Source organism: Triturus cristatus, chromosome 5_2 (genome assembly GCF_964204655.1).
Source record: "Triturus cristatus chromosome 5_2, aTriCri1.1, whole genome shotgun sequence".
NCBI classification, from domain to species: Eukaryota; Metazoa; Chordata; class Amphibia; order Caudata; family Salamandridae; genus Triturus; species Triturus cristatus.
This window is the reverse complement of record NC_140588.1, coordinates 1128206240-1128227574: the sequence shown is the minus strand read 5'-3', so window position 1 is coordinate 1128227574 and position 21335 is coordinate 1128206240. Positions and strand designations below refer to the sequence as shown.

Genomic DNA, 21335 nt, shown 5'->3' with positions numbered 1-21335 from the left:
AGCACTGACCCTGCTCCTCTTATCTGTATAGCAGTGGCCAAGTTCCTAGGGTGGGCTTGGGGTCTACGATCTAAAGCATTGAGACACGATGGCAACCTGTAGAAATTGATCGTATTAGTGCAAAATTTAATCAAATATTTATTTTTATGATGGAAACACATACATAGGTTTTTATATACGTGTTATTTTATTCTGTGAATATTTGTATATGGTTTTAAATCGATTTTAGCTTATTGATGGTTGAAATATTGGATTTAATGCTTGTCTTAAATATTTTTAGGTAATTTATATGTTATTTGTGTGATGTTTGTTTGTGCTTTTATGACTCAACTGTCGGATAAAGCTTGATTGAAGTAAAAAATCTCTTCCCCTGAGGACATTTTCTCCCTAAACAAGGCCCTGAAGCTGACAGTCCGTTGGCTCACCGCCAACCAGCTTAAATTCAAATCAAACAAAACGGAATTCCTTCTGATCTACCCACCCAAACCCAATCCAGACATCCAGGAATGGATCAAGACCATCACTGCACTAATCTGCCCTCCTACCATTGTTGATTCGATGGCCAAAATGGGCTAGATTCCACCTGAACTACCTAAGAAACCTAAAACCCTTCCTTGATGTGTCCAACTTTAAAACTGCAACACAGGCCCTAGTCATTTCCAGACTTGAATATGGATGCTCTACTCTCGCAGGGCTACACAAGAACTCTCTGGCCCCATTGAAAGCCTGCCTCAACACCGTCGCCAGACTCATATGGGTTCAAAACAATTTGACCACATCTCTCCCCACCTCAAAGCTCTGAACTGGCTTCCCCTGGAGGCCAGAATACAATTTAAACTGGCCTGCATTACTCACAAAGCTGTGTACTCAAATTCACCTATATTTCTCGCACAAAAACTTGTAATATCCGGACTTGCCAGAAACTCCGGATCTGCCAAAAACCTACTGCTGCAGCCAGTACTCTTCCAGAAGATTAAAAACCTACAATCGAGCCTTCTCTGGGGCCGCTCCAAGAATCTGGAACTCTCTCCCACCCCCCATCAGAAGACTTCCGTCCTTGGCACACTTTAAGAAGGAGACCAAAACTTTCTTAATGGGAAAATATCTCATCTAATGACTACTTTACAATCACCTCATAGACTTGTTCCACCCTCCACCTTGGCATTATCCACGGCCTCCACGGATGATACATTTTTCTGCACTCCTGGGCATACCTCCAAGAGCTGAGACTGCGTGCCTTCTTCTATATTATAACTACCTGCTTTAATTTTTATTACATATGCAGCTTGGAACTTAGACGGCTTGTACCCCCTGTATAAGGTGGCCTCCTTGTGTTTTTTATCTACCTGCTTTAATTTTCTCCCTCATGTAGCTTAGACTTTAGACTGCTTGCTCCTCCCGTATAATGTATGCTAATCTCTCTCAATCTGATCCCTCCCATCCTTATGTTTGTATTCCTTCGCCTAAATCCTTTAAAGCGCTCTGATACCCTCACGGGTCTGGTTTGCGCTCTATAAAACTATGAAATAAATAAATAAAATAAATACATTTGGACACAATGTAACAAGGAGAAAATATTAGGGCACTCTGTCTTAATTTGTAGTGCTTTTGTGGTTTGTAAACCTACCCCTGTTTTTCTCCACAAACAGCTTATATTGGACAGACTGAAGAGGTACAACCTTCCTACGTACAGCACAAGTCTGGTTAGGAACCTGACACACATGGGATGCTGGTTATTCGGATGAAGGTCCAAGACCCTTGTTGGGCAACAGATAGGGGCCAAACATGCTGGAAGAACGTATGACAGAGATATGATCTACCTGATTCATTTATTATGTGCTTTTAATCCTGCCTGGTATACCCATCAAATAAAGGGATATCTACCGTTTTTACACAAGGCAGTTTTAACATTTATATGGATCCTAATTATATTCAGTATTGATCTCTTGATTTCCCTCACCTTGAAGTAGAGACCATCTTGGTGGTATTATCCAGCCAAGATGGGGTGGGTCATCTATGATTAAGCATGCCAAAAAGATGTGGGTGAGACCTTCCCATCTATTCTTCTCATCTGATCGTGTTAGGATAGTGGCACTCCTGTCAATTCATACAAGCTTTATTTGATTTTATAGAAGAATCTTAAAAGCATTACAGGCATTATAAAACTATCACCAAAAAACATCAATATTACGATTAGTACAATTCATAAAACAGTTGTCCCTTATGGTATATTAAAACATTAAGAAACAAACTCTCCCCCTTATTCAGACCTCATTCTAATTGCAATTTAATAGAAAAGACTGGGCAATGGGTCCTCAATAGAGATAACAGAAATGTTGAAGTGTTTTCTTATTGGTGTGATGTTATAGGGCAGAAAATAAAACAAATACATCTATGTATTAATGAACTATTTTGTTTGTAAATATTTTTGAGTTTAAAATAATTATTTATTATAAATGTATTTATTATTTCATTTTATATATTGTTTGTAGGTTTTTGTTATATGTAATTACTATTATACTATGTTTAATTTGTATATATTTAATATTATTTGATTTTTCATTTTTCATATATTTTTATTTATATCTTATGATTTTTTTAAAGAAATTATATTTTTTATTTTTATTTTAATTGTTTGAGTGTGATTAGTAATTTTTGTCTCTCCGCTATCCAACACTTTCCCTATGGTTGCACTCACTGGAGTGGAAACAGTAATTTTTACCCCTCCGCTACCTAGCACTTTCCCTACTATTGTAGTCTTTGGAGTGGAAATAGTAAATTTTTCCGCTCTGCTATCCAATACTTTCCCTACTGTTGCTCATACTGGAGTGGGAATAGTAATTTTTACACCTCAACTATCCAACACTTTCCCTACTGTTGCACTCACTGGAGTTGGAATAGTAAATGTAATTCCTCCGCTATCCAACACTTACCCTACTTTGCACTCTCTAGAGTTGGAATAGTTTTTTTTACCCCTTTGCTTTCCAACACTTTACCTACCGTTGCACTGATTGTATTGTGAAATGTAAGTTTAAATATTTTTTAATAGTTTTATATTTTAATTTATAATAGATTTTTGTTTTTTATATTTTAAATTATTAATATATATTGTAATGTTTTATATTATTTTAAACATAAATTAAAAATTATAGTTTATTAATTGTTTTCAAGTAAATAGTTGTATATGAATTAATGTGTTTGCATGTTTAAGTTTATTTGTTATATTTTATCAAAATGTACATGAAATGTATTTTAGTTGGTTAAAATTATATTTAATATTTAATATATATTATTTTATTTTATATTACATAAAAGTTGATGTGTTATACATCAATATTTTTTACATTGATATTTTTTAGTCGATATTTTTGTAATCACTTGTTTAAGTATAGGAGTCGATATTTTTGTTGTCTATAATTTTTTACTCAATAATTTTCACATCAATATTTTTTACTTCGGTCAGTGCACCCATTTGCTCTATTGTCATAAACTGGTTTCATTGCTTGCTGGGGGAAATTAGAAGGATTAAGATCAAAATCAGTTAAGTTCAATCCCTGAAATGTAAGTTTAAGATAACTGAAATAAGAAATGGAATCAATTGAATAAAAGAAGACAATTTAGTATAATGGATGTTTTAAATTCTAATTTTGAGGTAACTCAGATCTTTGCCCATAATAATAAGTAACCCAAACAAAGCCTGTCTTCAATGTGCCCTAAACTCAGGGACATAGATTAGTTTTTGGGTACCAATAGAATCTATCGTATTGGAGTGGTCTCTCCAACCTGGAACTTGGTGCTGTTGCTATAGCACCAAACTCCTGCCCCATAAGAAGCAATCATAAGGCATTTTGTTTAATATAAGGTAATCATCTCTTTGACGGAATTCTGACCCAAATGGGCGGTGAAATGAAAAAAGAGCCTCAAAAGGTCTAGTGCCCGTATAGTTCTTAGTACCACTGGAGGATCCCAAAAGAGCTGGAAGTTAAAAACAATTCCCAAATAGGAGAAATGTGGAACATTCCCAACCACTGTGCCCTGTACCTTTACTATTTTGGGCTTAGCTCTCTTAGGACCACACACCAAATATATAAATTTTTATAATTTACTTTTAAATCCAATGATTCCATCAAAAAAATACAAATGCATCAAGGGATTTCTGTAAGCTATTTGCTGTCCTAGCTATTAGGACAGCATCATTCACATATAGTAATGTAGGGATAAAATCACTCCTAACTTTGGGATGGTCAAGTTTTTCCTTCAACAAGTGGCACAGTAAACCGTTTGTATAATTAAAAAAGGGGGCAAAATACAGCCTTGCCGAACTCCTTAGTGGCACTTCTGTAGTTGAGATAGTGCTAATTCTACTACCATATTACTTTAGGAACTTTCTGTTGGACCTGGCCATCTTTGCAGGGATCTCCCTAAACCATGTGCTTTCAGTTGTCTTAATATTTTTGCTGCATTTGAATTCTGTGCACTTCGCCACTGCTAACCAGTGCTAAAATGCTTGTTCTCCTTCCACTAAACATGGTAGAAATTTGGCGCATCAAATTTGCTTGTAAGTTCCTGGTAAAGTGGCCCCCCATGTACCCAGGGCCTGTAAATTAAATGCTACTAGTAGGCCTGCAGCAGTGACTGTCCCACCCACTTAAGTAGTCCTGTAAAAAATGCCCCAGGCCTGCCATTGCAGCCTGTCTATGCATTTCGAAACTGCCATTTTGACCTGGAAAAAAACTTCCTTTTTAGTTGCCGATTCCGATCCGGGTCGGAAAGCACTCCGACTGAGTCAGATCCGGAGTGTTTTCCAACCGAGCCGGACCCCTACAGTCCGAACAAGCGAGTACGATGCGCACGTATGCTGTCGGACTCGGTTCGGTTGGACTCCCATAGAAGTCAATGGGAGCCGGTCGTACGATGCGTACATGGGCTCCCATTGACTGAATGGGTACGTCTCGAACAAGTGCACCCCCTACAGTGGGTATGCGTCGGTGCCACCCGCGCCATACATGCCTGTGTTGGGGAGACCCATAGATCTCCCCCTGTGTCCGAGTCATAGGGCTGCGGGTGTCAGGGGGTCCGAAGCAGACCCCCAAAGTCCGACTCCGGGAGCTTTTGCGAGCCGGACACTCTGGCTCGCACAGGCTGTCCAACGCATGCATCGTACTGGCTCGGTTGTAAATTGCATCCATTGCACGCCACGGTTAGCTTCCGACCGGTACGTACGGAGCGGTTTGGACCCGGAAACGACTCGGTCGGTGAAATTCATGTAGCTCGCATCGTACTTGCTCGCTCATACAGCTGTACGAGTCGGCCGGAAAACACGCGTACGGCTCGTAGTTTTTCCGGCCGAACCCGATTCGGTGCCCTTCCGACCGAGATCGGAATCAGCCCCTTAGTAGAAATAAGTCACCCCTATGGTAAGCCCTGAACTGCTCAGTGGGCAGAGTGCACTGTATTTAAAATATTAGGCATGTGAGTTTAAGTTTTACACACCTTGGTAGCAAAATACTCTTGAATGTGTTTTTTACTACTGCAAGGCCTAACTATCCCATGGGTTAACATTCGACTCCCTCATTACATTTAATAGTTGTTAACTTTCAATTAGGATGAGATTGGCCGTGCATATTTGTGGTATAAAGAATTGTAATTTAATGCCCTCGTTAATGGTGAGTTCAGATTTCTTTTTTTTTTTTTATTGGGTATTTATTAAGCGTGCAGCTACTCCAAAGAGTGTCCCGGCGCTGATTTAACCCCTGCACAGAAAGCAAACTGTCATCTACTCCCATTCTAGTTCTGAAAGAGCCAGGTTTTCACACCCTTACGAAAGTTTAAAAGGTCGCATTCCTGTCGCAGCTTAAAAGGGAGGCTATTCCAAAGCTTTGCTGCGACCACCTGGAAGGAGCGACCACCTTTACGGGAAAGGAGAAATTTGGGCACATAGAGTAAATGTTGTGAGGATGAACGAAGTGTTTCTAGTCACAATCTTGAAAATTCCACTTTTAGAAAGTTGATATTTTCTTGTTCTAACCATTTGGTGTCTGCAGTCTGTTCCAGGATCACATGACTAGGTGTAGCTGGCAGTTGTTCTTTGTGTATTGATTACAGACAGTGAGAGAAAGGGAAGCTAGGTGTTAGCAGGAAGAGCCACTCTGAATTAACTAGGTTGAGGAGCTGTCTCCTACCACACTTGCAGATCACAAAGGCTGTGCCTGAGCATCCTCACAAAGAGTTTGTCACTAGTTTTGATTGCCCCAGGCAAGCTGGGTCCAAACTGGGCAAGAAGGGGATTCCTGACACCTCAGAGGGTGTAAACCTCTAGGAACCTCTCCTACTTCAACATGGGCACCAGGTATCAAAATGTGACAGTAGACCCCAACTCTTCAGATACCCATCTGGACCCATGGAAGACTCAGATAAAGGACTGCTATGCTGCAAGAAGGACTGCCACTCCGCTGGCCAGCGGTGATGCTCTGCTGCCTTACTGCCATAGTAGGATAGACTAAATCTACATCTTGAACCCAGGACGACCAGAGTGACTCCAAAAGTTTGTTGGCTGGCCTTCTGATCTGAAACCTCAGGGACAGAACAGCCTTTTTCCATCTTGAACTCAGCAATTGGACTCTGCCAGCTGTGAGTCCTTTTTTTATCAAGTTGTGCCATCCCAGACCTGGACATTTGGAAGTGGGCCTGAAGGTGCTCTGCCACCCCAACTGTGGTGCTAGTGAAACTGACCTATCGCTACATCAACCTCCACATTGGGACCACTGCTTGATGCATCCCCAGCACAGGATTTTGCAATGATTCCAGCAACATCCTGGGAACCACTGTTGCACAATGCATTCTCATTGCAGGCTTTCTGATCGTAAGCCCCTCAGCAGCGACCTCCCCTATGCATTGCAGCAAGCCCCGCAACTTCTTCAGATCCAGCCATTTCATGACATATCTTCAACATAAGACTCAGCACCGTAAGCCCCTCAACAACAGCATCCTTGACAACTACACAAATCCTTGCATTATAGCCTCACAGCTCCTAGGAACCGCTGCTGGGCAACGCACCCTTGACACGGAACTCAGCATTGCAGCACAGCTAACCGAGTTTCTTTAGCTGACCCATGCTCCAACATGGTCATCCTGAACGTATGTGACTTTATCCTGGTCCAGTTCAACTAGATAACCACAAGTAGCAGTTTGTGCTTTTTGGCACTATTTCCACTTAAATCGTTATAATTGCATATCTCCGGTTCTGGTGATAGGATTCACTTTATTACTGTTTTTAGTGGTGGTTAAATACTTTACACATTGCTTCAAAGGTAAATCTGACTGCTGAAGGGTTAAGCTCTGATTTATTTGGGGTTTGCTTGCAACTTATCTCTGACAAGGTTTGCAGATGTTGCTTGAGTAAGGTTTTACCCCCTCAAACAGGACCCAAATTCCAATCGTGAAAGAACTTTGTTCACAAATCTTTGGAAGGTGGGAGGTGCATTTTTTACTCAAAGGACATTAAATACTTTGAACTGAAAGTGGACTGCAGGAGTTGAAAAGGTTGACCTCTCCTTAGCTCCTTGGGTGAGGGCTATCTGCCAGTAACCTGAAGTCAAGTAAATTGTATTTAGGCACCCCAACCTGTCTAGAAAGTTATCAACTCTGTGCATGGGGTGAACATCAGTCTTGGTGACTTTATTTAGACTTCTGTAATCCACACATAACCTCATAACAGATGTAACTCCCTTGGGGTTTAGATTGGGCCCAAGTACTCCTGGACTGGCCTATGGACTAGTACAGAGCTTCACCCCATCGCTAGCATCTTAGCTACCTCAGACTTGATGTTAGCTTTGACCTGATCTGAGAATCTCTACATTTTCCTTTTGACAGGGAAGATGTTACCTGTTTTCACCTAATGGGTATACCACGTTATAAGACTTGGGGTCCATGAAAACAGACCTGCAAACATGGCCACAAGTTGTGATGGTTACGAGCAATTAATATTCGAGAGGAATGCAAAAATGCACACAGGAAACATTAGTTCCGAATTAAAACTCGCATTTAGGAACTCGAAGAAAGCCATAGTTTGTCAGTCCCAAAGCATGTCTCAATTGACGAGCCTCATCAATATACACGAGGCAGGTTGCAATTTGTGACCCATTGGGAATGACCTCTTATCCCAGTGATGGTAGCCTACTGGGGTCAGCTGGCCACCATGTCTGTTATTGCTTTTTAAATAGAGCAATTTCTTAAAATGTAAATGCATCCTGTTTTGCTTAAAGGAAAACGGGATGCGGTTCAAAAATAAAAATGGAAAGCTGCCATGGGACAACTTTTTGTTCTTAAAGAATGTTGGCACCCACATTCACAAAGCAGCGGGAAGGTGTCCCTTGGGAACCCCTTCCTGTTTAAAAATGGGCTACGACCTCCTTCATGGAGTCGGTGAAGTATGAGTCTGCTCACAAAACACTCATACATGCCCCTGCGACCCGCTATTAGGGAGGTACACCCTTGAAACATCCCTTACTAATACTGTCTCGCAATCCCTATTTTGTGAGTTGATAATAGGTTACGACTTCAAAAATAGGGTGAGCACATGCCAAACGACTCTTTAGCATTTGCATTTGCAAACTGCCTGATTCTCCATTTGCAACCACTAATACGTCTTGTAGATGTGGCCATAAGTTATTTTGGTAATTTACAGCATTTTGAAAGTATATTTACTATTATATTACAAAATACCCTATCTTATGTCTGCTAAGGTTAGGTGGGTCACAAATGTTTGTCGTTCTAAAAAGTGGGTTGTGGTTTTAAAATGTGTGTGAAAGACTGCTCTAGAGACATCCACAACAACCAATCAATCAATCAATCATAGCATTTGTAAAGCGCACTCCATACCCGCGAGGGTCTCAAGGTGGTAGGGGGGGTAAGGAACGCTGCTACTGTTCAAAGAGCCAGGTCTTGAGGAGTCTCCTGAAGGTTAGGAGGTCTTCGGTCTGCCGTAGGCGGATGGGGAGGGTGTTCCATGTCTTGGCAGCGAGGTGGGAGAATGATCTGCCACTGGCAGTCGCTCTTCGGATGCGGGGTACGGTGGCGAGGGCGCGGTCTGCGGAGCAGAGCTGGTGGGTGGGGATGTAGAGGCTGAGTCGGCTGTTGAGGTATGCTGGTCCAGTGTCTTGGAGTGCCTTGTGTGCGTGGGTGAGGAGCTTGAAGGTTATCCTCTTGTTGATGGGGAGCCAGTGCAGGTCTCTCAGGTGGGGTGTGATGTGGCTGCAGCAGGGGATGTCGAGGACCAGGCATGCAGAGGCGTTCTGGATGCGTTGGAGCCGTTTCAGGAGTTTGGACGGGGCTCCTGCGTAGAGTGTGTTGCCGTAGTCCAGTCTACTGCTGATGAGGACCTGGGTGACCACCCTTCTAGTTTCGGTGGGGATCCACTTGAAGATCCTGCGAAGCATGCGGAGGGTGCTGAAGCAAGCGAAGGAGACGGCGTTGACCTGCTTCGTCATGGAGAGGGTGGAGTTGAGGATAACCCCTAAGTTGCGTGCGTGGTAGGTGGGTGTAGGGTGTGCTCCTAGTGCAGTCAGCCACCAAGAGTCGTCCCAGGCCGAGGAGGTGGATGATGGCCTTCATTCCTTCGTGGAGGTTGGTTTTGGTGGTGTGGGGGTCGTTGGTGAGGGAGAGGATCAGCTGGGTGTCGTCGGCATAGGAGATGATGTTGAGGTCGTGCCGATGGGCGATGGGGGCGAGCGGAGCCATGTAGACATTGAACAATGTGGGGCTGAGGAATGAGCCTTGGGGTACGCCGCAGATGATTTTGGTGGCTTCGGAGCGGAAGGGGGGGGAGGGGGACGCTCTGAGTTCTGCCGGAGAGGAAGGAGGTGGTCCAGTCCAGGGCCTTTTCTTGGATTCCGGCGTCGTGGAGGCGTGCTCTTAGTGTGCGGTGGCAGACCATGTCAAAGGAGGATGACAGGTCCAGGAGGATGAGGGCCGCGGTTTCTCCGTTGTCGAGCAGGGGCCTGATGTCGTCGGTGGCGGCGATGGGAGCAGTTTTGGTGCTGTGGTTGCTGCGGAACACGGACTGGGACGGGTCCAGGATGTTGTTCTCTTTGAGGAAGCTGGTCAGTTGTTTGTTGACGGCCTTTTCGATGACCTTCACTGGGAACGGGAGCAGGGAGATGGGTCGGAAGTTCTTGAGGTCCTTGGGGTCCGCATTGGGTTTCTTGAGTAAGGCATTGATCTCTGCGTGCTTCCAGCTCTCCGGGAAGGTCGCTGTTTTGAAGGAGATGTTGATGGTTTTCCGGAGGTGGGGTGCGATGGTGCTGCTGGCTTTGTTGAACATGTGGTGTGGGCAGGGGTGTTCCGGAGATCCGGAGTGGACGGTGTTCATGATCTTGATGGTGTCGTCATTGTTGATGTTGGTCCAGGCGAGTAGGTGGTTGGTGCGTGTGGTGGTCGTGGGAGTGGGGGTATCGGCAGTTGCCGGGGTGGTGACGGCGTCGAAGCTTTCATGGATGTCTGCGATCTTGCGATAGAAGAAGGTGGCCAGCAAGTCGCACAGGTCTTGTGACGGTGGAATGTCGTTGGTGTTGGAGAGTTCCTTCACGATGCTGAAGAGCTCTTTGCTGTTGTGTGCGTTGTTGTCTAGGCGGTCTTTGAAGGCGGACCTTTTGGCGGATCTGATGAGGTGGTGGTTTCGGCGGGTGGCATTCCTGTGGGCTGTGTGGCTTTCCGGTGTTCTTTCGCGGGTCCGGATTTTTTCTAGTTTCCGGCAGGTTCGCTTGGATTCCTGGAGGTCTTTGGTGAACCAGCTGGCTCTCTTGCTGGTGTGGGTGTTGGGGGGTTTCTTGAGCGGGACAAGGGTGTTGGTGCAGTCGTCAACCCATAGTCTGAGGCTGCGGGCTGCGGTCTCGGGGTCGGTCGGGTCTGCGGGTGGGCTGCGTGCGAGGGCGGTAGTTAGCTGGTCCTCGGTGACCTTGCTCCAGCTGTGGTAAGGCATCTGCTGGGTGTGATGGTGTGTGGTGGGTTTCCGTAAGGTGAAGTGGATGCAGCGGTGGTCAGTCCAGTGGAGTTTGATGGTGCGGTTGAAGAAGACGTGGGTGCTTGCTGAGAAAATGGGGTCAAGCCTGTGGCCGGCGGAGTGGGTGGGTGTTGTGACAAGTTGTCTGAGTCCGAGGTTGGTGAGATTGTCGATCAGGGTGGAGGAGTTGGAGTCATTGTTGTTCTCGAGGTGGAAGTTCAGGTCCCCGAGGAGGATGTAGTCCGTGGAGGCGAGGGCGTGTGTGCTGATGAAGTCGGCGATAGAATCGCTGAACTGCGGTCAGGGTCCGGGGGGTCTGTAGATGAGGGTGCCTCTGAGGGTGGTGTTGGGGTCAGTGTGGATCTGGAAGTGCAGGTGTTCGGCGGTGCTGAGGGTGTCGTCAGCGTTTGAGAGTGTTTCTGTGGACGATGGCAATTCCTCCTCCTGCTCCGTTGGTGCAGTCCTTGCAGGTGATTTTGTAGCCTTCCGGGATGGCTATGGCGATGTCGGGTGCCGAGGAGGGGGTCAGCCAGGTTTCCGTCAGGAAGGCGACGTCTGGGGTGTTGGTGTCGAGTAGGTCCCAGAGTTCGACGGCTTGTTTGCAGGCGGAGCGGGTGTTGATGTTGAGCAGGATGCATCTGAGGAAGTTGGGTTCTTCGGTGGGTGGGTTGGCGGGCCAGGTGCTGGTGAAGCTGCAGTTCCGGCAGGAGAAGGGTCCTTGGGTGCGCTTCGGGGTGGCCAGGCAGCAGGTGCGTGATCATCCGGCTTTGAGTGCATGAAGGGTGCTGGAGTCGTAGTGGAGGCGGGCATCGTGGCGTTCGTGGGGCCAGTGGTCCTGGCGCTGTGTGCGGTAGAGGTGCGTACGGGCGCAGACGGACCGCTGGCACGCCGAAGGCATGCCCGCTGCACGTGGCTGCTGTGCGGCCGCTGCGCGGCCTCCATATGAGGGGCTGTGGGAGGGAGGAGCAGCTGGGAGGTGGGAGGGGGGTGGCGAATGGGCTAGCAGGGGGTGGGGCCGCAGGGGACGTAGCGGTGGGAATACTGAAGTGGGAGCGGGCAGGGGTCACGGAAGGCAAGGGGACACAAGGAAAATGGGGGTACAAGAAAGAAAAGGGCACACAAGGGTGGAAAACAGGAAGAGAAAACAGAGGAAGCACAATAGTACAATTACAGCAAAAATGCAGGCTGTAGACACAAACCAATAATGAGTGGCAGCAGCACAGGGGGGCTCGGGTCACACAGGGGGCTGCGTGGCAGTAAGGGGAGCGACCTGCTTGGTGACAGGGTCAAGGGTCACTCTCTCTACCGCTGCGCGGCATCCATATGAGGGGCTGTGGGAGGGAGGAACAGCTGGGAGGCGGGAGCGGGGTGGCGAATAGGCTTGCAGGGGCGGGGCCATAGGGGATGCAGTGGCAGGAATCCTGAAGGGGGGAGTGGGCGGGGGTCATGGAAGGCAAGGGGACACAAGGAAAATGGGGGCACGAGAACAAAAGGGGGCACAAGGGTGGAAAACAGGAAGAGAAAACAGAAGGAGCACAGTAATACAGTTATGGCAAAATGCAGGCAGTAGACACAAACCGAAAACGAGTGGTAGCAGCACAAGGGGGCAAGGGGGGACAAGGGTGGAAAACAGGAAGAGAAAAGAGAAGGAGCACAGTAATACAGTTACAGCAATAATGCAGGCAGTAGACACAAACCAATAACGAGTGGCAGCAGCACAGGGGGGCTTGGGTCACACAGGGGGCTGCGTGGCGGTGAGGGGAGTGACCTGGCTGGTGACAGGGTCAAAGGTCACTCTCTCTACCCCTGCGCGGCCTCCATATGAGGTGCTGTGGGAGGGAGGTGCAGCTGGGAGGCGGGAGCGGGGTGGCGAATGGGTTTGCAGGGGTGCGGGGCTGCAGGGGACGCAGAGGCGGGAATCCTGAAGGGGTAGCGGGCGTGGGTCACGGAAGGCAAGGGGACACAAGGAAAATGGTGGCACAAGAAAAAAAAGTGGACAGAAGGGTGGAAAACAGAAAGAGAAATACAGAGGGAGCACAATAGTACAGTTACAGCACAAATGCAGGCAGTAGACACAAACCAATAACGAGTGGCAGCAGCACAGGGGGGCTCGGGTCACTCAGGGGGCTGCGTGGCAGTGATGGGAGTGACCTGCCTGGTGACAGGGTCAAAGAGACATCCACAACGGCCAAGAGAGTTGAGGCATTCACCCCCAAACTGCCTTGCCGAAAAGCTATTAGGGTCTTAAAAAAATCTAAGCCTTGGCCAATGATAATGTGCAGGGTAGTGTGGTCATAAAATGGTAATACGTAAGTGCAGACAGATGCTTTACACATCCCATCCCACTTGTTTTACCAACATGCAGGGCAGGGTTTCATGGCTTACCTGAGCTCCATGTCCCACACTCTCCTAGCACTCGAGATTGCACATTGTGATCTTAGTACTGCCAGCTCCTCAAAGTGATCCTAATACTCAGATAACAATGTGTCATGTGAGCCCTGTGAGAGCTGTGACCCACTGACAGCACACACCTTTCAAACTGCTGAGATCCCACTCTGTGATGTAAGTGCTGGAAGAATTGTGACAAGATGACAGCTCACAACCCTACAGCACTCAAAGCACAGATTGTGATCTGAGTGTTCAGAGAGACAGGATCCCTTCTCAGAATCAGTGCGTCACTACAGCACAATGTAAAGAGCTGCCATGGAGGTGAGTATGGGCGGACATGATAAGCCCTCCTAACCATCTCAACTTTCCATCAAAATGCAGTGAATAGCTGACAGTGCATCAGACATTGCTGTACTTGCTGCACATGCCTGTATCTGAAGCTAATTGCAGGGCAACACACTTTTTATGATTAGATAATGGTTTCCTGACACAAATTGCACAGCTTCTTCACTCAGATGTGTGCCTTTTACAAATGCCATTTATTTAACCTACTCCAAATGCATAAAACATCTCATGCAATGGTTCGCATCCATTTGCATTTCTGTGTCATAGCATTTGTATAGATCTGAATTCCCAGGTGTGCAATTGGGAGGCGTGTAAGTATTTGTGTGTGTGTGGGTGCCTGCTTGTTTGTGTGTATGGTGTATTTATCTTTATATGTATGTGTAGGTCCATGTGTGTGTGTGGGTGTGTGTGTGTGGGTGTGTTTGTGTTGGGGCCTGTGTGTGTGTGTGTGTGTATAGGGCGTCTTTGTCTTTATGTGTCTGTGTGGTTGTGTGTGCATGTGTGGGTGTGTGTGTATATGTGTTTAAGCAGCAGGTGTCTTTGTCTTTATTAATATGTGCATGTATCTTTGTTTCTTTACTCTCCCTGTTTCTGAGTTGGGGTTTATGTTTCTGAACTTGCTTCTGCTTTGACACCAGGTTCCCAGCTCCTTCTGCAGCGAGAGCTGCCCTCCTGGGTTCAGACAGGCTGCGAGGAAAGGGGAGCCCATCTGCTGCTTCGACTGTGTCCCCTGTCCTGCTGGAGAGATTTCTAATGAGACAGGTGAGAATAAGGTCTTACTAGTAGTATATGTCTATCACACAGTTAGGCCAGCATTGACATCTTGATAAGCTGATAGCATGGTGGTATAATGCTGAGTCCATGCAAGCAACATAATGCCCCTGCCTTGTCTAGGCTTGGAACTGTCAACTCAGCAGAAGGAGAATGACAGGTCTGGGAGCATCAGATAAACTGGACTGGAGATGTTTCTTGTGCTCTTTACACATAACACTTGTCTGGAATCAGCTCCATTTATAGACACATGATGAAGAAGACCCCACCCACCCCCTTCCTTTACCCTTCCCAGGGTTTCACTTACTGCTAATATTACTACTTTATCCTACTCCTGTGCTCATACAGAGCTGGGTACACACTCAATAAGGCAATACAAAGATAAAAAACCTGCATTAATAGAAGTTGGATGATACAACCATAAATATTGATACGCTGATAACCTGGCTGCATGGCGCTGAGTCCATGCAAGAAACATAGTGCCCCTGCCTTGACTAGGCTTGGAACAGACAACTCAGCAGAAGGAGAATGATAGCTTTGGGAGAGTCAGATAAACTGGACTGGAGATGTTTCTTGTGCTCTTTACACATAACACTTGTCTGGAAGCAGCTCCATTTCATGGACACCTGAAGTAGAAAACCCCTGACTCCTTTCTTTACTCTTCCCCGGGTTTCATTTACTGCCAATATTACTATTTTATCAGACCCTTGCATTTTAAGCAGAGCTCCACTGATTGCCAGGTCAGTTCACACTCTATACGTCAATACACAGATATAAAACCTGCAATAACAGAGGGCGAGCCACCGTCTCCGCAGAACGACCATACATCAACATGTAATGTTAATGAAGATGTACTGCTTGGAGTGCTGGAAGGAACAATGGAAGCAAGCTCCCATGAGAAGAATGTGAGAAGTCTGTCGGAGTGGGGTGTGTACAGATATTACCAGTGGCACAGCAAGGGTGTCATGGGCCTCAGTGCAAGCAAGGATAATGCCCACTCCCAACTCTTGGGAAGGTAATGAGCATTATTCCGTGGGTCAATGTGCCCCTCAGGACTCTGGGCCCCATCGCAGTTGCACCTGCTCCATCACTGGTAGCTCCACCCTGGACATCACATGGAGGATTCAGGCCAGTGGGTCACATTTATTTATTTATTTATGGATTGTTTGTAAAGCAGAGTTTCACTTATGTAAGAGTCTCTTGGTGCTAAAGGTTACATAGTACTTGATGCTGCTGCAGAACATCAGTTCACACCTCATAAGGCGTACAGACAGGTCACACTCAGTAAGTTCTGCAGGGAGGGTCTTAGCACCTCCAAGGATCTTCTTTCCTAGCTGAAAGATTTTAATTTTAGAACATAGGGAGGACAATAAAAGAAATTTCATAGAAATGGCAACAAGGTGCTCCATCTGTCACTGGGAAACAGATTTGTAAGAAATGGATAAAAGAAAATATGTGAATGGGACATAGCCATGAGCACAAAGGAGCAGGTCACACTTCAAGGGTGCTCTGGCTTGGCCAGCCCCAAAGAGTGGCTAACATATTTACAGTGACTCCACAGTGGACACAGAGGGGCCCAGGAGGGTCCTGCATTGAGTGAATTTGTAAAAGCTGCCCTGGGGACCTAACAGGCCCCCCACAACAGGCAGTCTTATACAAAGTGGGTAGAGGAGTAAAGAGGCCATGGACCGCTGCGACGACCTCTTGTCTTGGAGACTGGGAGTGACAATGGACCTGTGATGCAATTGGGAATGATCAAGTGAGTGCCCACTGGTCTCCTCTCTTTCACCCAGTCTTTAGAAAGTGGAGCAGAGAACAAAGGAGAAAGGCAGCATGCCAACATGGCAGCTACCAGGCAGAGCAATAGGCGGCCATGCTGTGATGAGCATCTGCAACAGAGTCGTGGGGCACAGCAGTAGTCTGAAGTTTCAGAATTGAACAGGAGCCTGCTGGCACCCTCACTGCCTGGACAGCTGAAGGCCCCACACATGGACAGAATTACCTCCAGGTTAAGAACAGGTAGAGCTAGAGGAGGGATGCCCAGTCAAGAAGAGTTACAGGCCAAATTACTGCCACATAATAATGTTTGAACACAGAGGTACGGTGGCCAGACTGTGCTCCAAAGGTTGACAACAATAGGAAATTATTACCTCAAAAAAGCCAGTCCTTTTGCAATGATAAGTATTTTGGGCGGGAGCTGATCAAATGTGATTCATTGATTAATTAACAGACAGAGAAAGCATACATATGGAGGCCGCACCTGGGGAAACATCTGAATGGAACAGCAACTTCAGTAGATACTGACTGAACAGTGGCTGGGCTTACAGGGAAACTGAGATTGTGAAGGCTGCCCTAGGGATGCATAGTTCTTGTTGGCACATGGGCCATGGAAAACAAGCCACAGAGCAGGAAGCTTGTTCGCCTAATTGTTCAGCAATAATAAGACCAGCAATGAACACTCACCAAGTGGCTGCCTAGACAAAGACAAAATGGTAAGTAACTAGGTAGGGAAGGCCAAGGTTGGCCACAAATAAGCTAAGGTGAAGCAAATCAATTAATATATGATGGCTAGGGCCCTATAGTCCAGGGTTGTTGTGCTGAAAGGACACAATGGCACATTTGAGGTCAAACTACTGTTGTAAATTGAAACAGCAATATGATTAAGCATTTACTAAAGACATTAATGCTTTCCCTTTAGATCATGTTTTCTCCGTTATGTTGACCGAAGTTCGGAATCCATTTTGTATTATCATGTGCCACGTGTTCGCCACGAGGAGAGTCCGACCTTTGTGTTAGTTGCTCTTGTAATCTGCCTAGTAACAGTTTATAAATAGCTCTCTCTTGTCCATCTGGCGCATGTCCAGACTTGACCACATCTGTTATAATTAGCCTTGCTTGACCATGTGTTTCGCGGGCTCAAGGAGTGTGCTGGCTCCGCCCATGTATTGATTCAGTATCGAGAATGACCATAAATGGTAATGTTCTTCGGCCTCATGTTGTATCCACCCACTTATGAGCCCCTCTGTTGTGTATAAAAGGGGACTGTGTACGCAAGTTCTGTGTGCTACTCCATGCAATACTGAAGGGTGTTGTGTGGATTGTAGGACCACCCTTAAGGGTTAATAAATACTGTTTTTGTACTTTGCAGTTTCCGTGCCAACTTCCTTATAGATTCCGTTACAGGAGAGCGAACCCTTGTGCCTTGCGGGCCTAGCTGGGGCCTGTATTCATCAATTGGCGCCCGTCACGTGGGGCTCATCGGCGACTCGGATGCTCGAAGGACTGGTCGCGACGAAGGTGAGGAGTTTGGCCGGGGACGTGATCACTGCCAGCGGCGTCTTAGCCCTGGCATCCCGAGGTTTTTCTTCCTTCCCTTCCGAGCTGACCGTCTGGGTGGCGCCGGTCATCGACTGAGACCTCTTCTGTCGGTCCTGCCGTGAGAGCCGTTTGGGCGATTGTGGAGCTTGGCAGTTGGAACCTGGACTCTTGATTGGTAAGAACCGTTGTACGGTACTTGCTCCGAGTTTTTGAAGCCTGGGTTGGCTATTTGAGTTTGATTGATGATGACTAGTCATATTTTGTATTTGTCTTTGTGAAAATATATGCGTTGCAACACATATAGGCAGGTAATGTGGAGAGATTTCTCCAGAGCTGTGTAACTTTGAACGGCGCGACGATTAGGCGCCATTTTTTATAATATTGCATATTTTGCATTTTTTCTGAGCATGCCTGCTTTCAGCGCACTCCGTAAGTGGTGCTGCTGTTTTGGAAACCGGTTGAACCTCGAGGAATCTGCTCCAGCTCCCCCAGAGGGGACGCCTAATAGGGATATGTATGTGAAGCATGGTCTTTCTTCCATAATGTACAGCACAGTATGGAGGAAATACACGAAGAAGGATCCTGAGTTGCGATGGCCTTTGTATGGATCGTTTGATATACGTAAGATTGAGTATGTGGAACAGTGTATGTGTAAGCGACGTGCTCATCAGGATATGTTTGAGTGTGTGCGATTATGGGTGAAGGAAGTGCGTGAGCGAGAGAAGCGTGAGAAAGCGCTGTATGATAAAGACCAACGGAAGAATGATCATGTGCGAGCACAGGAAGCGAAGCGTCGGGAGGACAAAGAGCAGGCGGACAGACAAGAGAAAGAGCGTAGGCTACAAGTTTCGGGTCAATATGTTGTTCGCCAGCCACTTTATCCTGTCCTTAATAATCCTGATGATGATTTTTATTTACTAGATCGCTCTCCGCCCCCTTATGTTGGCGCATCTGCTCCGCGGCCGCAAGATTCTGGCCCGGCTTCGGGTAAGGTAGACACACGGTCCATGTTATCGGCCGAGCATATGGCTGAGCTTCGGAAACTTTCCCTCCGTGCACTTAAGGGCAAGATGTCTAAGGAGGAGTTGTTCCATACTTGGGGGTCGTGGCAAGATAGAGAGAGGGGGTATTTTCTGTCTCATTTCGCGGATGAAGTAATTGCTGCTTTCCGAAAATATTCTAGTGTCCTTGAGCCTGACGAAGTGTCTTCGGATGCCGGAGCATTACGTAATGGTGTTTTTTCTCCCCCTAAGGCTCCTGAGGCGGCTCGGCGGTTGTTCGCTTTGCGGGACGAGGTGCTGGCCCTTAGAGAGAAAGCACGCCAACAAACGGAGGAGGAGAAGCAGTCGGATTCTTTTGCAGCAGGGGGCCACCCATCCACCTTCCAGTCAGATAAGGATGACGTAGTGCATGCTAAACCAATGCGAGAGGCGGCGCCTTTGTATGTTCCTCCTAAAGGAGCGGGGACTAGCTCGGACATTAACTCCGCCGATGCTAGGGGATATTTTGTGTATAATTGGGTTTATACTCCATGGCATAGGGCCGATGTGATGGCGTTAAAGAATGCATTGCCTGACCCCCGCAAGAATCCAGCGGCCTTCTATGAAGAAGTCGAGGGGGCCTTGAATTCTTGCATTATGACCTTAGCGGATATAGACCTGTTCTTTGGTCTTATTCTACCACCGGACACGTGGCGGTCTGTCCGAAAGGTAGATGATGCGGTTGCCTTCAAGGCCCGGTGGTCTGAGCTTGAGGATGAAGACAGGGAGAGGAAGCCCGCACAGAAACCACCCCAGAATATTTTAGATCTCCCTGCTGCTATTGTGGCTAAGTTGAAAACAATTATTCCCCCTAAAAAGATTGACTGGAATATGTTAGCTGCATGTAAACAGAAAGTTGACGAGTCAGTGGCAGATTTCTTCACGCGCTTTGAGGAAACGTTTCATGATTTTAGTGGCCAGTCGCTTACTGACGACACGGGCCGCCACCTTTTCGCGGACAAATATGTGGCTAATCTGCTACCGGCAGTTGCGGCCCGTTTAAAAGCGAGCGAGAGTTCCTGGTCCTCCGCGACGCCGACGGCCCTTCTGACTATCGCTCAGTATTATGAGCGTCAGGAGCACGAGGCGAAGGGCAAGGAGGAAAAGAAATCGAAAGATCTTAAGACTAAGGTAATGTTGGCACAAGTATATGGCCCGCCCCGACGGGGTAATAATAGAGGAAGGGGAGGATCTTATGGTCCCCCTTCGGGCCGATCTGATTTGAATAGGAACCAGTGTACGTATTGTAAGCAATTGGGCCATTGGGCCAGGGATTGCCCAGTGTTGCGTGCTTCACGTCAGGGGCATACTCCGGGTGGCCCGAGAGGTAGAGGGGGTTCCTCGAACTTTAGAGGGAATTCTAACGATCATGTTCGTTTCGATACCGCTGGGCAGCACCGAGATAGCTCAAATGTTTTCGATCGCCAGCATCAGTATCACGTATCGGAGATTGATCGATCAGGATATCATGATTCTCAGCATGCATAGGAATGCGTTGGATGGGGGTCTGAATCAGTTGAGGTGCCGGTCGATCAGACGGGTCCTTATGTATCGGCTGAGGTTTTAGGTTCTACTGATCAGTTCCTAGTAGATACAGGAGCGACACGTAGTGCATTGTCTAGGTACTTGGTTCCGGGGGCTCCCCCATCCGGCTCAGTGGTTACATCGGTAGGGTTTGACGGTACACTCTCCCGAAGCCCTCTTTCACAGCCCCTTACATTTAAGGTTGATTCTTTTTCTGCGCCCTGTCCCTTTCTGCTTGCTCCGTATACACCGGATAACATTATGGGCCTTGATATGTTAAAGCACTTTAGGGCTACGATCCGCTGCTCCCCTGAGGGTGTGAGGGTGATCTTAAATGACAACTACCCCCGGTCAGGGCGGATGTGTACGATATCAGAGGATGCGTTGTTGGCCACCCTCCCTCGAGCTTTATGGGCGACTTCGGACACAGATGTGGGACAAATGGTGATTCCTCCGGTCCACATTAGTGTCCAGGAGGGGGCGGTGTTACCGCGCCTCCCGCAGTATCGTATTTCCCAGGAGGGCGAGGAGGCTCTCATACAGATTGTGCAAGATTTGATCGCAGTGGGAGTAGTGGAAGAAGTTCCCTATAATATCTGTAACAGTCCGATTCTCCCTATTCTGAAAAAGGACACGGATGCAAAGGTCTATCGGATCATAATTGATTTGAGGGAGGTAAACAAGATCGTGATACCTCAGTACCCGGTGGTTTCCGATATCACGACGTTGCTTACCTTGGTCCCGCCTACGGCGACCATGTTCTCAGTGATTGATTTGAAAAATGCCTTCTTCTCTATTCCCATTCACCCCGATAGCCGATTTCTTTTTGGGTTCACATTAAACAATAGATCTTATCGTTTTTGTAGAATTCCCCAGGGCTACACAGAAAGCCCTAGTATTTACAGTCAGGCTTTGAAACGACAGTTGGATTCCTTTGTTTTACTCGAGGG

At 47.0% G+C, this 21335-nt stretch overlaps 1 protein-coding gene across 1 annotated transcript in view; it reads left to right on the top strand.

Annotated features, from left to right (window-relative positions):
- Window positions 1-21335, top strand: part of LOC146829889 (vomeronasal type-2 receptor 26-like) — a 66897-nt gene that overhangs the window by 3015 nt on the left and 42547 nt on the right. Inside the window, exon 2 of the mRNA XM_085606565.1 lies at window positions 14371-14494. Coding sequence (XP_085462691.1) covers window positions 14371-14494 — 124 coding nt within the window. The remainder of the gene's footprint in view (window positions 1-14370; window positions 14495-21335) is intronic.